Source organism: Ictidomys tridecemlineatus, chromosome 5 (assembly GCF_052094955.1).
Source record: "Ictidomys tridecemlineatus isolate mIctTri1 chromosome 5, mIctTri1.hap1, whole genome shotgun sequence".
NCBI lineage: Eukaryota > Metazoa > Chordata > Mammalia > Rodentia > Sciuridae > Ictidomys > Ictidomys tridecemlineatus.
In genome coordinates, this window is record NC_135481.1 from 185,360,800 (window position 1) to 185,387,991 (window position 27,192).

A 27,192-nucleotide genomic window follows, 5' to 3' on the forward strand; every position below is an offset into this window, starting at 1 on the left:
AGATAAGCACTGCTGTCCTCATTTTCTGATAAAGAAATGAAGGGCTCAGAGAGGTTCACTGATTTTCCCAAGGACACAGAGAATAAAGAGGACCATTAAGGATCCTAAGTAGTCTGACCCCAAAGCCAGTTCAAAAAGGGATGAAAATATCCCCAGAGGTTATAGGAAAAAAAATCAAGTCATATTGCTAGTTTTTGCTGATGAAGAGCAATAAACTCTAAAACCCATCCAGAAAATTGAGATTCATTCCATAACCAGGGAAATGTTTTGATTGGCCAAAGGCCCCACACAGGATTGACTTTGCTCTCTAGACTAGTTCTCTCAAATTTTCACAATCATCAGACTCATCTGGTAGGGGGAGTGTTTAAACCCAAAAGTCTGGGCCCCACCCCAGAAGTTTTGATCCATTGAGTCTGGGGTAGAGTCCAAAATCTACATCTCTCAAATGTTCCCAGGTGATGCTGCTGCTGCTGCTGGTCCAGGGACCACTCGTTGAGAACCACTACCACTGAGGAATGCAGCCATTTCAGAAAACAGTGAGGCAGGAAGGAAACAGGACAAATCCCCCAATCCTCTTCTCCTGCCCTACAACCTCCTATCAGACGCAGATGCTCCCCATCTGATAAACTCAATTGCAAACCAAAGGGCAAAGGAGTCAAGGTCGCACCACCTCTGGGAACTCAGAACAGTGCCGAGGAGGAGTCCACCAACACAACTCCCTCCCCCAGCCCCTTTCCAAATTAAAGGATGCCGAAAACTTCTCTCTGGTCCTCGTATCCAGGTGCCTCAGCATCCCTGGTGGGTTCTCTTAACCTCAACACACACCCCCTTGGATTGTCCCTCTGTGAAAGTCTCTCAACACATTGGAGTTGAATTCTGTTTTCTATCAAGAAAGATATACCACCAGGAGGCCCTAGACAGCAGCTCTAGGGGTGATGTCTTCCTGAAACTAAAAAGAACCTTTTCTACTTCTTCCTCAAGTAGCATCTACAAAATGCAGGTCAAATATCACATCATCTTTTGGCTATGAATTGCCCATGCAATTAGCAGAACCTGCACAGCATACACAGCAAGACCACTGTGAACAGAGCTCGGTGGCCCTGGAGGAACCGCTCGCCCTATGTGCCTGGAACATTCCTAGGTTTTCTTCAGTCCCTGAAGGTCCCACATCCTTGGAAATACCTCCTCTCTGGGCAAATCGGGACAACTGGTCTCCCAGCTATGTACTCAAGCTTTCTTGCATTAATGAGGCCTCTGCTGAGATCCTAGCAATAGAGTTACAATCGAGAACAGACACCAGTCACTGAGCACTTTCCAAAAGCCTGGCCCCGTGCTGAGCCTGTTATGTACATCACCTCACTGATTTCCAACAAACACCCTACAAGCAAGTTACTACTGTTAGCCTAATTTCACAGATGATCAAATGGGAGCTCAGAGGACTCAAGGAACTTGTTCAAGGTCATACAACTTATGAATTAGCCAAGCACTGACTTGAGCCCACAAAGTCTGAGACCAGAGACTGCATTCTTGGGCACCAGGTGATTTCCTTCAGGACAGAGGTAGAGCCCACCTCTGCCAGACTTCATTCCTCAAGGAAGACTCAGCCCAGAAGCAAAAGGGCAAATCAGGGGCCAAGTCTGAAACCTGCAAAGTCGACACTGAGAGGGGACCTACGTGCTCTTTGTTGTGGGGCATCCCCAGAAAGAGCCCAGAGTGATGTTGACTTGGCGCCCTTAGAAAATCAGAGGGGACACGATGCAGGCTCAGATGTCTCAGAATCAGAGATCCCTGCAGCAAAATCCGTAATATCCAACACCAGATGCCTTTTACAAATCCAAAGGCATTCTCACCCGGGAGCTTCAGCCTCAACCTCTCATTTGTAAAAGTGGAAAAGTAATCCCGTCTCCAATCCAGAAGGACACCACCTGGGGTTAAAGGGACTCGATAAATGTCCAGCCAAAACACAAACATTTCCCTAAAATGCTGTGTGTGCTAAAGCCCGGGAGGTCTGAAGACCACTATCTCGGGTCCTGAGATAGAGCACCTTCGTCTCCTGAGCCCTCTGAGTAGAATCAGTGGCAGCCATGTCCAGGGGTCTGACCTCTGTTCCAGGACAGGTGAGGATTCTCTGCACAGAATTCTCCTCTTATGAGGCCACGGTGGTTGAGACCCACTTGCAGGAGTGATGGGCTTCTTTTCTGCAAAGACAGCTCCCCCCACATACCTCTTCTTGTCCTAAAAATCAGCATCACACGGTGGCTAAGAACCTGGACTCTGAAATCAGACAGCCACAGTGCGACTGTGGCCAAGGCCTTGAACTTGCAGGAAGTCAGTTCTCTTATCTGACACAGGGGAGCGTCGTGCCTGCCTCACGGGATCGTCATGAGGATTGAATGAAGTCTTAGAATTCTCATGGAAGTTTCTGGAAGAAGAAGGCTTTCCACCCCAGAATTTCAAATAGGACCAAAGTTTTCCCATAACTTATGACTTCAGCACAACAGGTGCCACAAAGCCAATCAGAGGAAGAGCAGAAAGCGGTGGCTGAGGACAGAGATCCCAGCATGGAATCACTTGGGTTCCAGTCCTGGCTCTGCCACTCACTCCTCTTGTGGCCCTGGGCTCCCTCCTTTGCCACCTTGTCCTCAGTTTTGATGATAAGTGTACCCACATCACAAGACTGTTATGGAGACTGGATGAGTGACAATTAGTGAAGCCCCTGAAGAGTGTCCGGCTCCTTCCCAGCACCTGCTTTACATGCATGGTGACAGTATTCCCTCCTTGGTAGTCACTTCACCTCCAGAATTTATTCCCTGGGTGTTGTGTTTGGATCCTTCCCGCTCTGCAGACACAGCCCGGTGCACCTGCGTTTCTCATAACTTTTTAATCTGGTTCCTATTATCCCTCTATCATCCATCATTTCACCAAATGATCTGACATCTCCTTCTATTTTCCGCTTTTCATTCCAACAGAAGGCAAATGTATGCTTTGGGGGTTTAGAAATCTTCATCCCAGGGGAGTGAAAATCCCTTCTGTCACAGTCTAATTGGGACTATTCTAATGGAGTGACTGCTGGAAATGAACAATCCTAGAAGCAGACTCTGTGTCATGTCCTGGTCCCAGCTCCTCCTTGTCCCCCAGTTCCATAATTCATCCCTTTTGAAAAAAAACTAGAAGTGGTATCATAAAACAAATGGATCAATTGGGAAAAGTGGATTTTTAACATATTTAACTTTTACCATAGATCTCAAGTGATTTCCTTTTCAAGGAAAATAAATATTAGAGACCTAGAATTCCAGTCCTTAGGAAACACAAAGGTCATCACATCGTTTCCCAGATGGGAAAACTACTTAGGACCAAGGCATCTCTAGACACGGAGAAGATTGCGCCACATTGTCCCTTTGCATCATATGTGCCTTTCTGAGGACTCAAGTTGACCCCAGAGCCAGAGACTGTCCCAAGGAAGAAACTCTGCTATTTCTTGGTAGGCAATGAAGTGCTGGTCCGGGGAGTTCCCTAGAGAGAGAAGTGGATGTAGGAAGAAAACAGAGACTGAGCCTGGCAGAAACCCCTCCAAGGACCTGGGGCACACCTGTTCAGATGCCTCCCTGTGTCCACAACACAATTCCCTAATTCCTTCCTAACCAGACACAGCAGACCAGACGTCCTAGAATTCCCCAAAGGAATCCTCATTACAACCTATGCATGGAAAACAAAATACAAATTTATTTTGCAAAGATGACTGAAGAAAACAATGTAAAAATTTAAAAAAAAAAAAACCCTATCATTCAAACCCAACTAGGAAATCTTAAACTCTAAGGGTGTCACTTTTTTAAGAGAATAATTTAAATGCAGAACTATTACAAACAGAGGCACAATTAACATGTATGTTCCTCCCTATCAAGAATTATCCACTAATTTTGACATTCCTCAAAGTATACTCCCAAATAAAATAGACGATAACCTAGCTAAAATATCCTCTACCCAGCACGTTAGTGATTCTTCTAAGACGCAGACTCCCATCTGCTTCTGTACTGACATAGTCATCCACATGTGATCATCAGTATCTATTTGATTGTTACATCCCTAAAATCAGCTCTATTTTCTTCCCACAGGAGAGGATGTGGCCTTGAAGAGGCTGAGTTTGGTTCATAAACCAGAAGAGCCTGATATTTGGACAAATTCCTTAAAAAGATATTCAGATTACTGGCAGATTGTCATCCAAGATGGTGACACACAAGGGCAGTGGCATAGCAAAAATTGGGATGTGACTGTGTACAAGCAGGATTAGGCCAGCGTGGATGTTTCATCAACTCTGCTCACCATCAGGGAGCCAAGAGGACAGAAAAGGCCAAGCCCAAATAGACTCTGTCTACATTGGCCTGTGTGGGTCACCTGCTTCTATGACACCCTGTATTTTTTTTTTTTGGTTAAATAAATCAAGAACTTATAGCAGTCTGGGAGTACCTACAAGGTCTCCACTAAATAATCAGTAACCCATCCAAAATTATGCTATTGGTATCAGAAGTGGGGTAGACACAAACAGCCCACCAAACCAGACAGACTTTGGACAAGGACCAGAATGCCAAAGTAGAAAACAATGAGTTGAACCTTCCTAAAATATAAGCATTTTTGGAGCAGGAGCTGAATCTAGTGAGATTTATCCAATGTTTCTCTTCCTCCAACCAACAGGACCTAACATAAGATAAAAGTTGTCCTAGCCAATGACTATAGGCCAAGGCAACATTCCTGGAATAATCTAGTAAGGTAAAGCTAGGAGTAGGACTAAGGATCTCCAAAAAAAAGCTAAAACCTAAAAGGTAGAAATGACTGAGATTTGAGTCAAAAATCTATGGATCATAAAAGAATCCTCCGTGACCAACACTGGAAAAGGTTATCTGGAATAAGGGAGGTACCAAGGATCCCCCAGAGCTCCAGAGGTAGCCAGCAGCTTTTCAAGGACAAATGACAGCTGCTGAGATTTTGAAGGTGAGAGGAAACACGATTCCAACTGAGAAATACTTGAAGGCTCACTAGGCCAATTCTCTCAGAAGCGGTAGCAAAATAGACTGTACACAGGGAAACGTGGATGCACGCTAAATGTGTCACATGTGGGAAAGGGGTACAGAGAAGTGAGAAAGCCAAGTCCATCGCCTTCACTTTAAAAGTGACGGATGAGACTTGTCCCAAGCTACAGTTTTAAATGAAGAAATTCTGTTACAAAATATGTATACACTTTTTATAGGCAGCAGTGACCTTGGAACTCTGAAATTTGCTCAAATTAATTGCATTTCTCCACCAAAAACAATGTTGAGAGGATCAAGTCCCAGAAATACTACTTTGGTACTTGAAGCCCTCTGAGTGAAACATTTAAAGGACTTTAGCTGGAAAACTGACATTGATAAGCACACACTCACCCCTCACCGGGCACCCTCCCCCTAAAACACCACACTTCTTAAACTTCTGTTAGACGCAAGGTAGGTGCAGGACCTAGATTTAGTTAAGGGTTTGCATATGGAAGTGGAGTGTCTTAATAGTTAAAAACTAGACGTTTCCTCCCTTTCAGTAGGTTCCACTGTTCCTTAGTAAACCTAATTAAAATGGCCTCAAGACAATGCAACCTAAGCATTAGAGAGCTGGCCTCTGCTTTGTTCCAGACAATTTTGTTTAGGGGAAGATAACCATCCTGAACTAGAGCCAGCTGAGATACAGGGAGGAGCTGGCGAGACGCCCAGGTTCTTTAGGGCTAGAAGCTTTGGGAAAATAACTGATCATTCCTCCCATCCCCATCCCTGATTTGAGACCGTGTAGAATCTTTGGCTTAAAGTCTCCATTTCTAAACTGGAAAACCACTCCCCCACCCACCCACACACACACACACCAAGATACCCATTTCCTATAATAAAAGGTGAAAAAAACAATGCAAAATTAGAAGAGATGATAAATGGACAATGTTAGCTACAGAAAACGTTTTAGTGGAAAGAAAAGAAAAAGAAAAAGCAAAGAGTAATAGTTAAGACATCCAGAAGCTCTGAAACTAAAAATAAGGGAAGGACCAGGCACAGAAAAGGCTTTGAACTCAAAACTGGTACAGCAGAGCAGAGCAAGGTCCTTGACCCAGGCCTGTTATGTACCGTTGTGCAAGTTGCACACAACCACATGCAACCACCCCGACCTAGACACCTAGAAACATGACGCCCCACCTTCCTCATATCAGAAAGGGTACCTTGCACCCAACAGTCAGATTTATCAGGGCCTGGGTGGGGACAGTTAGTAAACGAGAAACTTCTCTAAACGCCAAGCCTCTTGAAGTGAAAGTGTTTGCCCTTCTGCAAGGATCATGGAGGACATACTCAGGATGTTCTGGAGTACTTCTTCCCCAAGGTCACCTTGTGGAAATGGCTCCTCGGGTCCTGGGGTTGTGATTTTCCTGCTTAAATTCAGGCACTGCCTAGTCAATAATGAGGGGACCTCTGACACCATCCCCTGCCACACAGATGATGAATCTGGGAAAACTGGGAAATTCCTGGAGAAGGAACCTTCCAGAAAGTCCAGGGTCAGGCACGCCCCCGTCTGGATTTTAACAAAGCATCTTTCCTGGAGGGCCTTGTGGGGTTCCAAGCACAGTCACCCTAACAACCTGCTGCGACTGTGATTCCTGGGATGATGGCACCCCTGTGGTCACCCCCAGGGTTCCAGGGGACAGGCTCTGATCTCTAGGATAATCTGCATGTTTACACTAGGCCTTCCAGCTGCTGTAACTCACTGAATCCTCCATGTCAGTGTGTGTGTGTGTGTGTGTGTGTGTGTGTGTGTGTGTGTGACAATAGGGAAAAATGAGAAATGAGTCAGAAAGGTTGAACACAAGTGCTCATTTTAAAACTCAGGATATCTAAATGTAACAGAATACTCATTTTTTAGTGAGACTGAATAATGCCCCTCATCTATAGCTGCTTTTTAGGAACTGATTCTTATGGAATCTAGACACTAGGGTAAAAATTTTCATTCTTACAAAAACACCATAGTACTTCCACTTGGGGGAGGGCCCAGGGTTTAAAAGTTATCTAATGGTCTTCACATTAATTTACATTTACTTTGATAAAGTCTTCTAATTAACTTTCTTTTTTAAAAAAAAATTGCATTAAATCAATTCTGAGACAATCAGTCTCTCTACTCAGAGATCCCTTCAAACAAGATTCACATCAAGCTGCCACTGGTATACTCCCCACAAATGAAAAGATTCCAATACCCTCGGGAGGTTATATTTGACTTTCTCCTCCATCTGACCCTCTGAAATGGCTCCCAGTGATCCCTGAAGTCTGGAATCCATACCTGTGATGGTCACTTGTGTGACTCGACTTGATGGACAAAGGGAGGCTTAGATTAATGGCGAAACTTCACTTACTTGCACTGGTAAACCGAGGACAGAAGATGGCCCTCCCCGGTGTGAGTGGACATCATCCAGTCCACAGAGGCCTGAAAAGAACTCTGCCTGAGCTGGGCCATCCCACATCTCCTGCCCCAAGGTGTCCGTGCTTCAGTTCTTAGACTCTCTGATAGACCAGGACTTACACCAACAGCCCCCCCCCCCCAACTCTAAGACCTACACCATCAACCTGCCCAAGGCCTCCGCTGGCAGGCAGCAGATCAGACAGCTGGCCCTGGTCAGTCTCCAGAACTGTGTGAGTCGATACCCACAATAAACCTACATTATATATCCTCTTGTGGATCCCACACGGATCCTATTATACATCCTATGATAGGTTCTGTTGGTTCCGTTTCTTTGGACAACCCTAATATGGCTCCATTATGTGATTCCCTCCCCCGGAGTGTGGGCTGGACTTGCTTCTGACAAACAGCACAGCTAAAGTAGTGGATGTCACTTCCAAAAGTGGGTTACAAAAGACTGTAGCCCCCACCTCATCACAGTCTCCTGCCCCTTCCCTCTACAGAGCCAGCGACTACGCGATGAGCTGCCCCATGGAGGGGCCCGCATGGCGAAGAACTGAGGGCAACCTCTGGCCAGCAGCTAGTGAGAACCCAAGAGTAACCAAATCCTGCCAGCAACCGCATGGCAAGCTGGGACACAGATCCTCCCCTTTCCCCTGGGTGGACGGCAGCCCCGCCCCCCCGGGACACTTTGACCCCAGACTGAAAGAGTCTCAAGAGCCAGAAAACCCAGCAGTGCCACACCAGATTCTTGAAGTGGTGAGATAATAAAGCCACCAACTTTGAGGGAGTTACTTGCTGCACTACAATAGAAAGTTAGTACTGTCCTCTGTCATGAAACTCAGGGTTATTTTTTCTTTTCCAAAAGTTGGTACCAAGGTGGATCCATCACTGGACCTGTACACTTGGAAGCCAATCCCAAGATGCTCAAGGCAAAAGGAAATTCTAACATCAACCTTAAGGCTATATTTAAGTACAGAGTATGACAACGTGACAAAATTATTTTTTAATTATTAAGTTCTCACATTCAAACCAACTTTAGAAAATCAGGGAGATAAATGATCATAAATGCATGCTCTTCAAAACGTCTTCCTTTTCTATCCCCGTCACCGCCAGCAATCCCTGTTTTGCCCAGTTCTAGGCCAGGGATCAAAAGAAACATCTCAAATGTACATTCTACATCCTGATGTCCCCAGAACTCTTTAAAAATAAAAACTGACTATATATTTGGGTCAAAAACAAAAACCGAGAAGGGAGCCTGAAGATCCAGCCTGTTGTCATAGAAAAATATTCTCTCCAAGATGTCTGGCAGTGGTGTCTAGACCTAGTTTGGAGGAGCTCCCATTGGCCAAACTGTGATAATTTGGGCAGGAAAAAAAAAAACCATAATTATAGTCAATTAGAGGAAGTCGAGACCATCCAAGGCCACAGATACATAAGGGTGGTTCAACATTAAGCACTTTAAAAACAAAAATCTTGCTTGTTGATATGATTTCATTCATTCATTCTTAGCAACAGAGACCAGGGCATGAGCCCTTCGTGATGAATGTATGACCTTTCACCCTGAGTGACGGGAAGATGGGCAGAAATGGGCTATGATCTCACGACAGGTCTTAGGAGGACTTAGGACCAGAAGTAGAGTAAGGCCATATCAAGGGTGGGCAGGAAAAAAAAAAGTAGCCTAGGGTGCTCAGGGACACATGGGCCACATCCTCCTGCTCAGAAAGGTCAAGGCTTGCAAACTCCTTCTAAGAGCAGTGCACACCGTCAGCGCTCAGCTCTGGCCCAGGGTCAAAGGAAGCCCCCACAAAACGTGGGTGCAGCTGCTGGCTTCCCTCCAGCAACTGTTCACCTTGGAACCCAAGAGGCCAAAAAATGTTCGGTCAGCTCCGGACGGGACATGTTCCACTTAATGACGAAGGAAACAAACTCGCGGTCTTATCCTCTTCCCCCCACCAATCCAGACCCTACCAAAAGCCTATCTTCATTTTTAACAGACATTGCCAAGTTAGCACTCAAAAACCTGTTTCCATTTTCACTTCTCAACGGTGAACAAAGCCATCTAATTGCTCAGATGCTTGCCAAAATGTGATGGTCCTAAATTTTGAAATTTTTGCCAAATTGATGGGCAGGAGAGAGGGGAATGCAAGTTTATAGATTTAATTCACCATCTAAAGACACTTTAAAAAAAAAAGCAGGCAATTTGCCTTGCAAGTAAAAAATACAACAAACTATTTTAGAAGCTGATAAGAGATAAGGTTTCCATGGTGCCCTCTCCTGAGTGCCCATTTTTGGGCCAGGGACCAAGCTCAACAACTCACAGGAATCTTCTCCAGCTCCGATAGCACCAAGCTGCTACTATTTCCGCCCCACAGATGCAGAAACAGAGGTTCAGAACAGTGACTCGAACTATCAACTCTCACAAGTACGTGGGGGAGTTGAGATTTATACTTGAGTCTACACAAAGGTCCACACTCAAATACAAATGTAGCAGCTTTATGCTATAGAGTCTCATCCGTTGTCAATGTATCATCCTGTGATTTTCAGTAAACCTATCATGACACAACCATCATCACCTTCCAGTTCTCAAGTCTTTTTCTATCTCTCATGTCCACTTGGCTGGAAACCCGTGCCACTCTGCACAGCCCTGGGCAACCACGGCTCTGCTCTTGGTCTCTACAGATCTGCCTTTTCTGAGTAGCTCATGTAATGAGAAGTCTTTTGCATGTGCCTTCTTTCACATAGCACAGTGTTTCTGAGGTTTATGCAGGCTGTTGGATGTGTCCGTCATTCATTCCTTTCCATTACAAGTAGCATCCTCCTGGATGCATTCACCAGCTGATGGACCTCTGTATGGTTTTTGGCTCTGGGCTACTATGAATAATGCTGCTGTGAACATTCATGTTCGTGTCTTTCTGTGGACATATGTTTTCCTTTCTGTCGAGCAGATTCCAAGAAGCAGGACTGCTGGAGCCTATGGGAAGTGTATGTTTTTCAAGAAACTGCCAAACTGCTTACCAAAGCGGCTTCATCATTCTTCATTCCCTCCAGCATCTGATAAAAATTTTAAGCTGAATATTCAAGAAATGTGAAAGCTATGGGTTCCACTCAGGCACAGGGGACGTGTACGTCAGTCATGTGTTAGATGCCCGAGACCAGTGTGGGGGGAAAAAAGGTAAGCCTGTAACTCTGAAGACCCCTTCAATTCATGAGTGATTCACCCCACCCCATGTATGCACTTAGGATGGGCCGGCTGAAACAGCACAGACATTTAGGGGTAAAAGAGGCCCTAAAGACCACCATTTCTCAATGGGTGCTTCATCCTTCCACCACTCTGTTTTATTAATACTCATTTTTCCTTATCAAGCAGGTCCACTGGGGTCTCTGTCTGGAAGCCTCACTGGGACCTTCTGTATCTTCTTTAGAACCTGCAGCTCTCATCCACAGATAACAAATGGCATTCTCATGCCCATTTCACCCTCTCACAGGCAAACATGTCCGGTAAGACCATTCAGATGCTGAATCCCTGACCCCAGCCAGTCACCCTGGCTCACTGGACACAATGCTATTGATCAACACTCGTCCCTTTGGCTGCATCTGACTGTTAGTAATCCATTAAAAAAAATCTGTGGCTTTCTTCCTCTCCAAACCAATTTGAATCCATTTTATAAGATGTCGTGAGACACTCCAACTGCTTTCTAATATCTCCATGATATTGGCTCCTAGACCCAATTCTGTAATATGTTTGCAAATGCTGTTACGCTTGTAGAACGTGGTTTGTTTTCAAGAACCTCATAGATTTTTTATTGGTTTGCTTGCTACTGCCCACTCTATGTCTTTACCAAGTGTACAACACAGCCTTCCTCCGGGCACCAGAACATCAGGCACTTGATTTGTAGGTTCAGTAAGAGAAGGCAATGGGCCTGGCACAGAACCTGAAAGCAAGAAAGAAAGTGTGCAGGAGGGTGGCAGGAAAGCAAAGAGGACATACCCAAGCGCTGTTGTGTTACGACGCATAACCAGTTGTGTTTTAAAAAAAAAAAAAAAAAGTCCTAATCCAAAAGTTAACAAGAGCAAAATGGACCATAATATATTGTCATATTGGGCTGGGGTTATGGCTCAGTGGTAAAACACTTGCCTAGCACGTATGACGCACTGGGTTTAATCCCCGGCACCACATAAAAAATTTAAAATAAAAATAAAATATATATGTTGTCATATTGTGTGCATGTATGAGACGACAACAAGTCCCACTATTCTGAAGAGGTACAGGGCACCAATAAGAAATCCTTTTTTAAAAATTTAAATTCTTAAAACTAAACATTGTCTATCTAAACCCCTGAATGGCCAAACTTTCTCATCTGTTGGAAATTTTCAATGGAAATTTCTCTAAAAGCAATTACAGAGAATCGAGTCCTCCCAAAAGGAGAAAAACTAAAAATCACCAGCAAAATCCAGCCACCCTTAACACTGATGGCCCCGGCCCAGGTACATGCACCAATGCCAAGGCCAGTGTCAGACAAGGCTCCCCTCTGGTACAAAGAGCCTACTCGGCACGGGACAGTCTTCCATTCTCTCTGTGCACATCATCTTAGTCAGTCTTCACAGAAGCCAGCGAGGCAGCTCTAATTATCCTCACTTTACAGATGAGAAGCTGGGGACCCGGGAAGATCAATGGCTTGCCCAAACTGGCACGGTGAGTCAGAGGCAGAAGCAGGATTGAAACCAAGGGCTTCAGACTCCAACGCTCTTTTCTCTAAACCCCACTGCCTCTAAGCTAAATTCCCCCATCCCGGTCGCCCTGAGACTCCACTATCTCTTCATCATCATCAATAAATATTTATCAAGGACCACTGCCAACGCAGCCTCGCTCTAGTTTCCACAGCAACACACTGTCAGAGAGTCATGGGAGTATCCCGTGCTTGAAAGAATGATGCTGTAATGTCCTCTGATCATGGCTCTGAAAGGTGACAGTTACACTACTACAGGCGACTCCGTCTCAGCTGGCAGCCTGGAGGCTGCAGGAGCTGTATGTAGTGAGGACAAGCGAGGAGGAATTAAAATAGAGGAGAAAGATAATGGGTGGTAACGCAAGAAGATGCTCTGCATTACTGTGTCTGTGACTGTTGCGGGAACAGAGTCCAAGCCAGGACTGCGCATTAATTGTTCTTCTATTAGGAAACAAATCAAGCAATCCAGAAGAGAAAGTAAAATTTGACTGTACTGCTAACGGTTCCCCAGAGGTATCCGCCAGTGATTACCCAGTTAAACAGCTACATTGCTAACAACTGCAACCTCAGTCGGTCCCCTTTAAGATCCGGCGATGTCTTCAATATACAGATTCTGAAACCCACTAGTAAATGGACTAATTATCCCCTTATCTGTTTAACTGCCTCCCCCTTCCCTCACTCCAAATCATGTTTTGCCACACTGTTAACACGCTGTTTTTAAGTGTTTCTGTTTGTTTGTTTGTTTGGGGTTTTTTTGTTTTGTTTTATCATTCCTTACAAAAATTGCCGTGGCTCATGAAACACATGTTAGAGTAAAAAAGGAAATTGCCTTTTGATGACAAGCTTCTGCTTCTGACTTTTGGATACCGTGACCAACATGTTACAGCGAAACCTATCATCCCAACTATGTCTTGGATGTAAGCTTACAAATTGAAATTGCTTTCGAGACTGGGACTCTTCAGATCAAAGCAATATGAAAAACACACCACTGAGTTTTAAAATGCATTATTTACCCAGACTTGCCAAAAGTTTCAAATAAGATACTTTAAAGGAAATCAACCTATTCATCATATTTGTGGTAAGATTTAGATTCCAACAAGACTGTGTTTAGAAACAAAACAAGTCCATTTTTTAAAAAAGTCAACATTTCTGTATCTACAAAAACAGACGTTTATCCAGAAACCCGGAAAAAAAATCTAATTTAAGAGATTTTAGTTAGCATTAAAAACCAAGAAGGAGAATAGAGTTATACACAGAAAATCCCCATTTCTACAAATGAATAAGGTTTAGAATGCACCAAATCCCCAACGCAGGCTAATCCCGCTCCTTTAAGGAGCCCTGGGAACAAACGCAGGCACTTGCTAAATATATAGTAGGTTTGCAGAAGGCGCCCAGCTCAGGTAACCCAAAAGAAACATATGGCGCCTTAACAGTAGATTTCTTCCCAAACTGTACTCCACAATTGCTTTTCTTCCCCCATGTGTTCCGAAGAGCAAACAAAGAAAAGGTGCTTGCTCCTCACACTTCTCTAAATGTTTTAACAAAAGGCTGCTGAATAAACACATTACTCATTTAAAAATTGAAAAGAAGTTCTATTCCTGAGATGAAAGCACCTAGATTTGCATTTTAACAGTTGTGGGCGAGCACCACCTGGCGGTAGCATCCGGAACACTCGTGCGTTCAGCCCCTGGACAGCTTCCCGAGCCCGCACGGGTTTTAGAGCTGGCGACCCAAGAACTGTGAGACCCGTGGTGGAATACGCTTGATCTCTGGTTTTGCCGCGGGACCGTAACTATTACTGATGTGTGATTGGCCAGCCAAGCCTTGGAGGACAGTAAAATCTGAGTCACGAAACATACCCAGGTCCTCGGGACTGCCCCAGCATCCTCCTTCCCTAACCTCCCTTAGTATACTTAACACAAATCCCAAAATGAGGAAACCAGGGGCTGTGCACCATCTTTGGAATGGTGTTGGGGCTGTCTCTCTGCTCTCCCTTGCTAATCCGGCCTTTCAGCTTCACACACAAGGAGCGTCTTCCTGGCCCTGCTTCCCAGCCACGGAAATAGGCTGCCCCTTCACAGAAGTCTGATGTTCAGTTTCCATTTTAGAGAAGGACACTAAAGCGTTTCCAGTGGAATGTCACTACAGTAGTTCTTAATCTCAAAAGCGGGCTGTTTAAAGACGCTACACTTCCCTCAGGTTCATCTTCTCCCCCACCCCGCCCCTCCCCATAATACACCGGCACAGCTGTTGCTTAGCATTCCAAAAGAATCTCTTCCTAGGTCCTGCTTGATTAGCTCCACCGGCCCCTGTGGTCCCAGCTACCTCAGCTGAGCATGGTCACACCAAAGCCAAAGGGTGCTAAGAAACTTCAAGGTGATTTCTGAACTTGGTACACCTGCATCACCTCCTCCCATCTCTCCTACCCTCGACTGCCTGCTCGTCAGGGACTATGGATGGAAGCTGACTGCAGTGGGATTTGGTCATGGGTAAGACCCCATCCGTGGAAGTCTCTTTGCACATGTCAACTTAGCCTTAGGAGCACACCAGCGAAAACTCCCACACTGGGGAACTACTTCTCCCCTACCTCCTAGGGTCTGAACCCAAATATGAACTTTTCAGGCGCAGACAAGCTCACAGGTTAAAGCCACTCCACTTGAAGGGCCTTAACAGGGGGTACCCATTACTCCGAATAAAAGGCACGGGGTAAGGTGGAGGCACTATTGTTTCAGTCATGAATGCAAACACTCCCATGGGTACCTTGAGTGGCTTGCTTGGGGACAAGCTAAGGAGTGCCGCATGTTTTGAAAAAGACGGGGGGCTTACTGTGTGTCTCCTAGGAGAAAAGAAAAGCCACCACCCTGGCAGCCTCGGCCTGCTAGGGACCTGTCCTCCCCAGTTAAAGCGCGCACTGCCCAACGAGCTGCCAGGGAGAGAATATTCTCCCCGGGGCGCCAATGCCGCTTCTCATCTCGCCGCGGCCTCAAATACTCGAGTGACAGATTCCGACAAGTGGGAGGCAGCAAGTGGAAATATTCGCAGCAACCGCGGAAAGTTACTCCAGCCCCGGGGGCCGGCAGGAAAGTAAAGCGAGGAACTTGGCGAAACGCGAGCTGCCGAGGGACGCGCGGGGCCGAGCACGCTGTTCAGGACGCTCCCGCACACCGCGGCCCGCGTCTCGCAGCTGGGACCCGAGCTCGGGCCACTGGGCCCAGCGTCCTCGGAGAGATCGCAGAACTTTCTCAGCGGAAGGCCCGCGGCGGGGGCCCGGGCGCATCGGGGAAGAAGAGGGGAGCCGGGCGGGCGCACTCACCTGCGGCGCTCTGCGCCCGGGCGCCGGGCAGCGGCAGCAGCTGCAGCCGCAGGAGCAGGCTGAGGGCGAGCGCGGCGAGGCTCGCCATCCGGGCGGCGGCGGGCGGCTCAGCCCCTTCCCGCGGGGGCCGGGGCCGGGACTGGGGCGGGCGCGGGGCGGCCCCGCATCGCCGGCGCGGCCGCAGGCTGTGCGCGCCGCTGGGCGCCCCAGCTGGCTCTAATCGGGCTCCGGGAGCCGGCGCCGCTGCGCTCCGAGCCGAGGCGCGGCGCGAACTGAGGCGGGAGGCTGGGCGGGGGCGGGACGCGGGGGCCGGGGGGCGGTGTCCCCCGAGTCCTAACGCCGCCGTCGCCTCCCGCCCGCCTGGGCGCTCCGCCTGGACCGCGCACACACCCTCGCGCGCACGCCCGCGCCTGGCACACGCCCGCGGCAGGCACACGCGGGCTCCCCCACGCACTCTCTCCAGGCTGGCCGGCTCCGGGCGGCTCGCACAGTCACGCGCGTACCCGCCTCACCCTCGCACCCACACGACCGGCAGGGTCCTCGCCTCTTCGCCCCGCGCCTCGCCACGCAGCCAAGCATCGTCTGTCCTGCGGGGGCGCAGGTACGGGGGCGGCGGGGGGGGGGAGGGAGAAAGCAAGCAGCGGTTTGAACTCGGGTTGGGGTACTGGTGAATGGGGGGCAATGGGGAGAGAAGGGAGACAGGGAGCAGCCTCTCAATTCCCGATGAGCGGCCAGGTGAGGTGCGGGGGTTATGGGGGCGTTCTGCCCAAAGCTGCTGGGGCAGGCTGCCGCTGGGGAGGGTCTGGGGCACACCCTGAGATGAGAATTTCATCTAAGATTGTTTCTCCCCCACCACCACCCTACCCCCTCCTGGGGCGCATCACTAACCCTGACCTCACTGCAATCCCACCCCCTCCACCGCCACTTCGTCAGACGCCCAGCCTCCCCCCATCACCCTTGTTCACCCCTCATATCTCTCTCTCTCTCTCTCTCTCTCTCTCTCTCTCTCTCTCTCTCTCTCTCTCTCTCTCCCCCCCCCCCACCCGAGGCGGGGATGGGGGAGTACACAGGGCATGAGGCATCTCTCTCTCTCTCTCTCTCTCTCTCTCTCTCTCTCTCTCTCTCTCTCTCTCTGGCCGCCTTCCCCCTCCCTTTCTTAAGAGACTGAACCGCTAGCTCTTTTTCCTTTTTCTTCTGGATCTGAACAAAGACCTGGTTGGAACTGAAAGCCTCAAACCTTAGCTCAGAGTCTCCGTTGACACCCCCCACCACCACCAGTCCCAGGCATAGCTGATCCCAGGGGCTGACCCAGGCAGTTCCTCTGATGTTCTGGGGCAAGGATCCCATGGAGGAGACTGGGTGCCACGGGGTCTTGGATGTGAGCCTGGGATGTAAAAGAAGGGATAGGGACACCCAGAAATGCTCAAGGGATTCCCACTTGGTGAATACTTTGTCACTTGGCCAAAGCTCCTTCTTTTCAATGGCAGCACCTCCTCCCATCTTTGTTGGGGTCTCAAAGATTGGACTGGGTGGACTGTGGGGAGTCACGTGAAAGGCATGGCCAGGGTTTGCAGAAGTGGGGTACCTGGGCTCTGTGCTGGAATTGCTATGGCCCATAGGGCCTCTCTCCTACCCCAGTTCCCTCTAGGTGATGTGGAACCAGAGGTCCAGTTGCTTCCCCACCCCACAATGGTAACCCCAGGTAAATTCTCCCAAGCATCAGCTGTCCTCTCTGGACTCCCCCACCACCACAACTCCCACTTTTATAAAGAGAGGCGCTTGATTAGCCTGTTGGACTAGCCAGTGCCTCCCACACTTGCCTGGGCAAAGAACTCCCTGACCCTGTCCCCAGTCCCGCTTCCCAGCCTCCTGCCCCTGGAAACTGGAATACTACAGTTTGATGGGGGAAGCCTAAGAGTTGGACCTTTTACATGCTGCCTTGGAGATTCTTCATAATTTTGCAAATATTGATGGTGCACTTAACTATGTGCCAGCTTCTGTGCTATTCTCCAGGGCTCCAGGGACATGGCAATGATTGGCCCTTGGAGACCAAGGGAATGGGAAGATGCCTTCTGCTCAGAGCTACACTGCCAGATCTTTGCTCCATTAAACCCTCCCCCAGGCCCTACCTTGGGCAGTTGTTAGATAGCCTCTGAGAAAAGGCCTGACCCCAGCCAGGAAGCTGCAATCCCAGGCATAGCTGATCCCAGGGCTTAACCAGGCAGAAAAGCCACTAAGGAGCTTGGTGTTGCTGTTGTAACTTGTCCCAGCTCCTAGGGCTCCTGCCAGTTCATTCCCTCTCTGACTTTCTGGAAAAAGTATAAAATAGCAGTCCTCACAGCATCTCCCCAGCATATGCCCTCCCCACCCTCCTACGCCCACACGCCAGGGATGCTGCATCACTGCAGGGGAAGGTTCCAGATCTGAATAGGATCCATAGCCCTGAGAAAAGTCCATTTCAGTGGTGACCAAGTTGGTAAAACAGGACCTGGTGGGGCACCTGGCCTTACCTTCCCAGGTACGTGGTCATGAACCATTACCTTCATGCTTTCTGTTTTCCTCCCCTCCCTACTCCTCAGGAGTATGGGTTCCCACCTGCTGCTGGCAGGGCTCTGGCATCCAGCCTCACCACCATGCTTTTACACCTGCCAGCCCTCTACCTGGAAGGCCCGTCCTGCATCCTTTTTCCCTGGTAAACTCAGGGTCCTTAAGGATACTTTTTGAAACTTTGGCCAGCAGCCCCGTCCTGCCCATAGTGTGTTGCCAAGACCCCTGCACTGGCCACTACGAGTTGTCATCTCTTCATTGGTCTGCTCTACAGAACCGAGTTCCCAAAGGGCACCTGGGCATTTCACATAGGGCTTCTAGGCAAAGAGGTTTGGGGGATGAAGGGAGAGAGAGGGCTGGCACAAGGCCAGGGCTCCTCAAGCACAGCTGCTCTGATGGCTTCTCAAGGGAAGGGAGTCACAGAGATCCAACAGCATCTCACACCCTCCTGCACAAGCATCCCAGGTGCTCTTCTGCCCTCCTGAGCCCAGGGAGCTGCACCATGACTTCATCTTGGCCTCTGGCTCAGGACTGGGCTCAGCATCAATGCTTAAGGAAGGGCTTGGGGCCCTGGAATGGCTTTGGGATGGCTGGAGAGGCGGCATGGCACATCCTCTTCCAGTGATGCCCAACCAGCAGGCCTCTTGTCCTCTTATCAGCACCACCTGGGAACAAACTGCCCTTAACCCCATGAGACATTTGGCAGGACCTCTCTGGGGCTCAGTTTCCCTGTCTGCATCTTGGCTTCCCTCTCAGTTCTGGGAAGCAAGACAGGAGTGAGGTTTAGCTGTGGATCTCTTTATCGAAGCAATTTTGAAGCCCAAAACACAGAGTGTTCCTCTCAGGTGTGATGCCAGTCTGCCTATCATGTGCCAGGGCTGTGGGTTTGCAGCTGCAACAAAAGATGGGACCTTTGCCCTCATGGAGCTTACAGTCTGGTGGGGAGACTGGACAAAGAGAAGCAGGCAGAGGACATGGCTCTGGCCTCCGTCTCCCTGCCCCACCTGCCCCACCTGCCCCAGTGCTGGTCAGCCCTCCAGTGGGGAGTGGAGCACCAGAGGAAGACCAAGGTGGCTCACTTAACCCTGGGGAAAGGCTGGTAACAAGGCTGTTGTTTGATCTCCATCTCATACAAGAAGAGACTGAGACCCAAGGAAGACAGAGGCTTGTGTAGGGAGCTGACAAGGGTCACTTCATATGCCACAGGGTGGCTGCTCCATTGGAGCCTTCTGTCTTCCTGCTGAGGCACAGATAACCACAAACCACTTAAAATTTAGCATTTCAGCCCTTAGTCGCTCGAACCATATTTTAATTACTTAGTGGCCCCTTGTAGTCAGTGGCCGCCATATCAGACAGCACAACTATGGAACATTTCCATCATCACAGAAAACTGTTCATGCTACTCTAGAACAGAGGTCAGTAAACTTCTGCGCCTCATCTGGCCCACACCTACCTTATAAAGTTGTATGTACTGAACAAGCACGTTATTTTGCATATTGCTTTTTTCAGAAAGTTCTGTTAGGGCTGCTCTAGGGCAGGGGTCAGCAAACTACAGCCTATGCACCAAATCTGGTCCACTACCCATTTTATAAATAAGGGTCTTTTTATAATACAACCTGTTTATTCACATATTGCCTGTTGGGGCTGCTCTCTGAACTACAGACTTCATCTGGCCTATAAATCTGGCTGAAAAATGTACTGCCTTGCCCTTTACAGAAAATGTTTACTGATCCCTCCTCTACAGAAAGTCTCAGAGCACAATCTGACAACCATTGGTCTAAAACTGATTCTCAAAGTGCGGTCCCTGGACCAGGAGTATCAGCATCACCTGGGAATACAAGTTCTCAGGCCCCAATTCCATCCTGGTGAATCAGAAATGCTGGACTTGGGACCCAGGAATCTGTCTTAGCCAGCCTGGTATCCAAGTGATCCTGATGCATGGAAAACCCCTGTTCTAAGACACCCAGGATGTGCCAACAAGTGACTGGCACAGGAAGAGTGTTAATGGGCTCCCCCTGGGTAACAAAAGAGTTTGAAGGAAATGTCAGGAGAGTGATAACCCATCCACTGCCTAATCCCTTTGCAGCAAAGCCTTGACAGGGCTTCCACAGAGGCTGTGCCCTGGCAGAGAGCTACCCGCGATGCCCAGGCCCCGCCCCCCGCCGCCTGTGTGCCCCGCCCTCCGCCGCGTTGTTAGCACATTGAAGCAGCCGCTGCGCATAAATTCATGGACCAGCTGTCTCTTTTAATCTGGTCGCAAGATGAAACCATTAATAGATGTCAGACACATTGGCAATGATCTCTTCATTAATAATTTCCTCCTTTCTGAGGAAAAAAAAATTAGTAACAAGCAACCATCAATAATTCAGAAATACAAGTTAACCTTTCTATTAGCAGAGTCACTGTGTGCACACTGCTCACTCTTTCCAGAGCCAGAAGTTCTGGCTTGAGTAATGTTTTGATGGCAGGAATATTAATATGCATTAATGCTGTCTGTCAAGACCCGCAAATATAAATAACCCAAATGCAACTTAGAAATCATAAGTATGTTTCCAGTTTAACCTCATGATCCAGCCATTTTGTTCTATAAAGGCATGCATTATCCAATAATATTGCTCTGTCCAAAAGCAGGACTTGACAAAGGAATCCATTTTCGGTGGTTATGCTGAACTAACACTACTGCTCTGGACTTCCTTCCCTTCAAAGCTGGCTCTTCTCTCTGGGACACACAGAAAGAGCCTGGACGCATTTTCAAGTGACCTGCATTTGGATGTTGAATGTGCTCCCAGTAGATGTTCCAACTCCTAACTCCCTTTCTGGTCCTATTTGTATGTGATTTTTCAGGCCCACGACACCTGGTTCCTCTTCCCTGCCGTGCTCCATTTTGGAAACACCCCTATTCTAGAGGGGTTTGTGCCTGCCCATTCCTTGCACTTCCATTCACCACCCAAATGACCACAAACTAGCCACTTTCCCTCTCCAAATCTGTTTCCCCATCTGTGAAATTGGAGTGATTATCCCCACCTCAGTGAGCTGATGTGGGAATTAAGTGAGTTAATGGATGTAAACACCTAGAATAGGGCCTGCACCATTCGGGAGATTATTTCCTGTCCTTTCTTCCTACTCCAAGTCTTAGTTTCACCATGCCACTCCAGCCTTGGCTCCAGGCCATCTCTCCTAGACACCTGGAACGCAGCTCGGCAGGGACGGCCAGCTGCTCCTCCTTGGGCCAAAACACCAGCCCATGGTCCAAACGATTGGCAAGTGGACCTCAGTGTCTGGAGTATCCTGAATTTAATGCGAGGACTGCCTCTTGCCCAAGTGGAATCTGTCGAGCAGCTGTTTCTTTTAATTAAAAAAAGAAACTAAGTGATGTGTAGCAAGCACACCCCCATGGATGTTTGCACGCCTCTTGGAATGTCAAGTTAAAGTAACCCCATCCCAGACAAATTCACAATCGACCCACACTGAGAGATCACACCAGTGCACACTGGGAATAGGATGGTGTTAGTGTCGCAGTTGGAATGACAGACGTCAAATATGATTGACATAAGGCCCCACCCTTTGCTCCTTGCTTCCAGCAAAGTGGCTTCTCTGAGAAAGAGAAAAGCCACTATTCTTGCAGTCACCTAGTGCCTGGAAGTGGGACACATGCTTTTTCAGCACTGAGGTCCCCCCAAGACTCTCAGCCCTTCTCCCAATCCCTCACTCCAAAATGGATTCTAGAAGGTTCCAAGTCAGAATGGACTCATTACTGTGAGATGAGGTGAACCATTGCTCCTCCCCGTGCCCTGAAATGACCTGAACTCCACCTTCAACTCCTGGCTGCCTCCAGAATCATCCTATTCAACCCCTTTTCACACACAGAAGCCAGAGTATTTATGATACTCACTCCACAACCTATCACTCACTTAGAGCCCACATTGATGCCCCACTACCCATGGCATAAAGTCCACAGTCCTTATCCAACAAGACCCTCCACTGGCTGTGCCCAGCCTTCCCTTCTATGCCGATCCCCTCCCTAATTCTCCTTAGTTCCAGCCCAGGGAAGTCCTCACTAGGTAAAGAAGGAAAGAAGGGCATTCCGTTGGCCACACTCCATTCATACACGCTCTTTTCTCCAAGCCACTCAGGACAACTCACCCTTGTCTCCCTCCGGGACTTTGACAGGAATGCCAGGTTCAAAATCCATACCCTTCCTTGTCCACATCCAGGCATCTAAGCCATTATCCATCAAGGCTGGACTTTGGGCAGTGTCCACGGGCTGGACTGTAGTGGCCTGGATGAAGACTGAGTTCCTTTCCATTTGTATCATTTGCAGATCTTCATTCTCCACAAAGGTGGTAGTCTTGAGGGTGCCCGGACTGTCTTACAAAACCTCGTGTTCCCAAAGCCAAGCCCCAGTATGGCATACATCAGGCACTCAGGAAATGTTGCTTAAGATGAAGGTCAATTTTTTTTGTCTCATCCAGGATGAGTTCTTTTCAAACAGAAGGGAGGTAACCCATTTGTTAAGAGCTATGGGGAGACCCAGTCCTAAGAGAGGAACCAAAAAAAAAAAGGCTCTTGGGGGTGTAGGAAGAGACGTAGTAGTGATGGGCTCATCACTGTGGATTCGCCACAGAGGGCTTGGAGCCTTTAGTGGCCTGTCTGCCAGAGGTGCAGAGCCGCCTCCAGGTGGATGGGGTCGGCCTCTCCCTCCCCTTCCACCCCTTCTTTCCTAACCCCCCCCCCCTCCACATCTCAGCTGCATTTCCATCAGTAGTCAGAAAAATTGGATAATGACACCATATACAGTTCTCCCATCTTAGCACCCTCAGTAAAAGATGAGACCTTCTGCAGCATCCTCCCCAACTCCATCCAGAGAAAGACCCAGTAAAGACACAGAGGGGCTGATCTGGTTCACATTCCATTTCCTGAACTAATCGATTTGGTTCAGGAAGGGAAGGGATAGGTACTCTAATTGGCCAGCTGAGGTCATTGTTCACTTCTCTCCGATGAGGACGGTCACCACAACTGACAATCCTACAAAGACAGAATGGAGTCGCGAGGAGTATTTCTTCCCAGTGGTTTTACCCAGTCCAGTATTATCTGTCCGCCTCACTTAGGAGACAGAACATTGCTGAGGCCCTTCAGTAAGTGGACAGGAGACCTAACCAGTTAGCCAAGTTCTGTCCTCTACCTATCTCCTCCTCCTCTCACCTAACACCCACGTAGACCCTGTGTTTTGTATACACAGCCTCCCTTTCGTCTTCATCAAAGCACAAATGCTGTTCTCAAAACATTTCCAATCAGCCAGAAATGCCATAGCTAATCCAGTGGCATAAATACTCCTAGTTCCTTAAGTTTCTGAAAACAATATCTGCTTAAGAAGTATCTTATGACACTCCATAGAAGAACATTTCACCAAATTCCTAGCAGTGAGCATCAGCCCCCAGAATCCCCTTCACCCCTCCACAGAACAGAGCTGGGGAGATGGCAGAGGACCCTGGAGCCCACAGATTATTCAGGGGCATAATGGTCCAGACTGCACACATTTATCCAGGCCATTCTCATGTTGACAAGTCATTATTTCTACAAGCCAAAAAAAATGTTATAAACTTAAGGCAGGATGAGAGTTTGTTGAAATGAATGTGAAGAATGGAGGGTACAAACCTGGCATGGAAAACCACAGAAAACACCACCTGGGAACACAGCATCTGTTGTACCTGGATGCCACTCTCCAGAGTGGCACAATTTGGGGTCGGTTTGAGGACAGAATGTGCCTGTGCTTGCAGGAGGGGCTGACGGGTATGGGGAAGGTGCAAGGGAAATCCTTTACCCACAACACAGTACAGCCCTGTCTGCCCTTGAAGCTTAAAGATTGATGATTCTGGGGATTTTTTCACTTTGGTTTTGCTTCTACCTCTGGAGTGTTTGAACTCAGAGATTTTGAGCGCTGACTCTGAGCCGTGAGCAGCTACAGGCCTCATGTGCATCACCAACCCTATGATTCTCACGTATAGATAAGGAAACTGAGGCACAGGGAGGTCTGACAATTTGTGATCAGTATTGGCTTTAGATTTCATATTCCTTTCAACCACTCCTGTACATGTTAGTGTCACTGTAATTGTGTCTCCCAATCCTGGACCAACAATACCAGAATCATCAGGGAACTTCAAGTCCATCCATCTCAAAACCCTTTTTGTTTTACAGACATTTCAATAGAGCTTGGCCAGTAAGCAAAAATAAATAGGGTTCGGTTTACCCAGAAGCCAGATCCCATGTAATAAGTTCTGGGATATGTTTTCCCGAGAGCAGGAGAACGTACACTTGTAGTTTGGTCTCATTTTGTTTTTTCTTAGTCTGTACCTACCCTAGGAACCATGGACAGATGATCATGGACATCATATATCCCCTAAACAGTCCTCAAATTGACAAAGATGATGCTATCCCAGTGCCCACGTGGAGTCAAACCCCCTGCTTCAGGAGACCAGACCCCTGTAGACTTCTTGTTTCCTAGGAGAAGAACACTAACGGCCCCTGATTGTTTTTAAGTGAAATGCCTGGAATTTTGCAAGCTCTTAATAATCAAACTTCTCAACTCTGATAGGATTCAAAGTAATCAGCCATTGACAAATGTTAAATATTTCCTTGTTGCTAATAATGCCTCTCCCCTTTCCCTTTTTTCCCTCCTCTAACCTTTCTAACATGAATTTATTTTCCATTTGAAAGCCAATCTCACTGGTTATTAGATATTCCCCCTGCTGTCACTATCAGTAAATTATTAAACAGCTGACCAAGCTTTGTTTTAAAATGATTCTCTTATGAAGCTCGGTGATACATTTGCCATGAATACCGAATGGCGCCGCCGTCTCTAAGGACGCGTGAATGATTCCTATTTACTACCTTTAGCGAAGTGTGTGTGCAATTAGTAGCAAGAACTTGACTTGAATCACAGCAGAGGTGGCCGAAGCTCATTTCCATGGAGCTCTTTCCCCTCATTACACTCCATCCTGGGAGAAGGATGTGAAGCTTCCGGGCCATGTCACAAGATAGCACATGTACCTGCTTTTTGTCATTCCTCACCTCCTTTCTGGTCTTGCTACCCCTGAGCCTCAACATACCTGGGGGAATCCCTTCCTTCCTTAATGGAGCAGTTGACTCTGGATGAGATTCATTTAAAGAAAAGAAAGCTGATTGGGATTAAAACTACTTAACCTGTTTGTATTTTTCACTTTCTCATCTATAGAATGGAGCTCACAAGCTCTACCCCCTGGATTCCATCATGAAAGCAAAGTGCTGAGCACAATACCTGGCATCTAGTAAATGCACAGGAGCTGGTAGCTACTGGTTTCCTATTGACTACTACATTGGTCCAGATTCTCCAGGTCGAAAGCAACAGAAATGGTCTCCACTTCGCGTAAGCTAAGGAGAAAATGTGTTGGCTCACCTAATCCAATAGCAGTTGATCACTCGGGGTCGAACCTAGAAACTGCTTCAAGTATTGACCACGGAGGCATTTGATGCAGGAAATTGGCTACACAGATGATGAAGGAGTTGAGAGAAGGAAGGTAACTCAGAAGTCTGTAAGAGCAAGAAGCTAATCCCAGCCCTAAAACAGAGGGACAAAGGCCTGGAAGCCCAGGAGTACATTAATACACAGAAGCTAGACCTTGACAGGTGTGTGCAGGGAAGCTGAAGCCCATGAGGATATTCCTTTGTGGCTGGAGAAATCCCCAACACAAAAAGGACAGGAAATCCCCTTGCTTCTCCTTTTCTTGGACCTCCCAGCACCTAGTCAGTGCCTGGTTTGGGCCACACCACTGGAAGCCAGATGAAAAGCCTAGGGAACTAGAGCTCCAGGGGTCAGCCCCTCGGAACACAGAGCGGAGCAGGAAAAGGCTGGGTGTGGGACCTGGAGGCCGTGAGCTCAGGAGCAGCCCAGATGGGAAGGGTTGTCAGCCTTCAGGAGGGCTCAGCCTCTACGTCCCTTGCTCAGGTCATCAGTTCTTTCCCCCCAGATCTTCTCACCAAGGAGCTGAGAGTGAGGCTGAAGGCATGCTCATGGCTTCCCAACTCCAGATTCAGGGAAAAATGGGCTTTCCTCTCCCACTGCCAATTTGAAGGATCCTGATTGGTCACGTGTCCATCCTTTGAATCCGTGATGATGGTTGAGTGACAAAATGCCATGATCTACCTAACCTGAGTCATGTACTCCTCCCTGTGGTCAGAGAGACTATGTTGGTTCTGAGAATCAATCGGGGATAGGTGCAGTAAACAACAACAACAACAAATGGTATCCCCAAGTCAGAGTGAGCCTGTTCTCCTGGAGGACTAAATGGGGAAATTTAGAGAATGCAGTGGCCATTCGTCTTGTTCACTGGGTATTTCCCATTCTTTTTTCTAGAGGCATTGCTCTATGACACTTCCCTATCCCCTTGGAATTCAGTGTGACCAGGTGACTTGATTTGGCCACCAAAAGGAGAACAAGAGTGGCACACGTTGCCTCTAGGCAGAAGCTTCACAGGCAGTGAGTGACATGCTATTCTCTCTTTTCTTTTTCAGGCAGCCTTGGTCCCAGGATGAAGAAGACATGGAGCAGAGAGTGTCTTGCCAATTCATAATGGGCACACAGTGTGAGCTGATAAATAAACCTTTGTTTTAAGCCACGGCAATTTCGGGGGCTGTTTATTATAGCTGTGTAAGCTGGACTATCCTGATTGGTTCCCAGAAAGAGGTACTCAAAGCCGTGATTCTTCTGAGCTTTGTACCAGGGTAGCTGCCCACCAAAACTGTGCTGGATACTAGACTCAAACTGCCAAAAATGTTAGAAGAGGAAATTGGGTATTACTTGCCACTTCCATGTCATCAACTGCTAAGTTACTCTTTTCCTCCCTTATACTAACACACTTACCCAGCTTGGTAATGATAGCTGTAGTTAAAAGCTACCGTTTATTGATCATTTATCATATGCCACACATCATATAAGCATCTTCTGGCATATTATCTTTACAACAAGTCTATGTGACAGGCATTCTTGTCTCTACGTATCAGATGTGAAAACCAACACCCAGAACAGCAATCTCATTCAGCCCCCAAGTTGTCTGACTCCAGAGCCTGTGTTCTTAACTACTATAAAATATCGTCTCCCTCACACGGTCCTACAAACATCAT

At 47.9% G+C, this 27,192-nt stretch overlaps 1 protein-coding gene and 1 long non-coding RNA gene across 4 annotated transcripts in view; one reads left to right on the plus strand and one right to left on the minus strand.

Annotated features, from left to right (window-relative positions):
* Positions 1-15,993, minus strand: part of Ptprt (protein tyrosine phosphatase receptor type T) — a 1,029,624-nt gene extending 1,013,631 nt beyond the window's left edge. Inside the window, exon 1 of one of the 3 annotated variants that reach the window (XM_078051815.1) lies at positions 15,490-15,993. In XM_078051815.1, the coding sequence (XP_077907941.1) occupies positions 15,490-15,577 (88 nt within the window). In that variant the 5' untranslated portion in view covers positions 15,578-15,993. The remainder of the gene's footprint in view (positions 1-15,489) is intronic. The other 2 variants (XM_078051813.1, XM_078051814.1) reach the window with 2 other exon arrangements.
* Positions 15,826-26,693, plus strand: LOC110598341 (uncharacterized). The gene is made up of 3 exons (XR_013439720.1): positions 15,826-16,090; positions 25,268-25,589; positions 26,584-26,693. It is a non-coding gene; the product is annotated as an uncharacterized LOC110598341 (long non-coding RNA).
* The last annotated feature ends 499 nt before the right edge of the window (positions 26,694-27,192 follow it).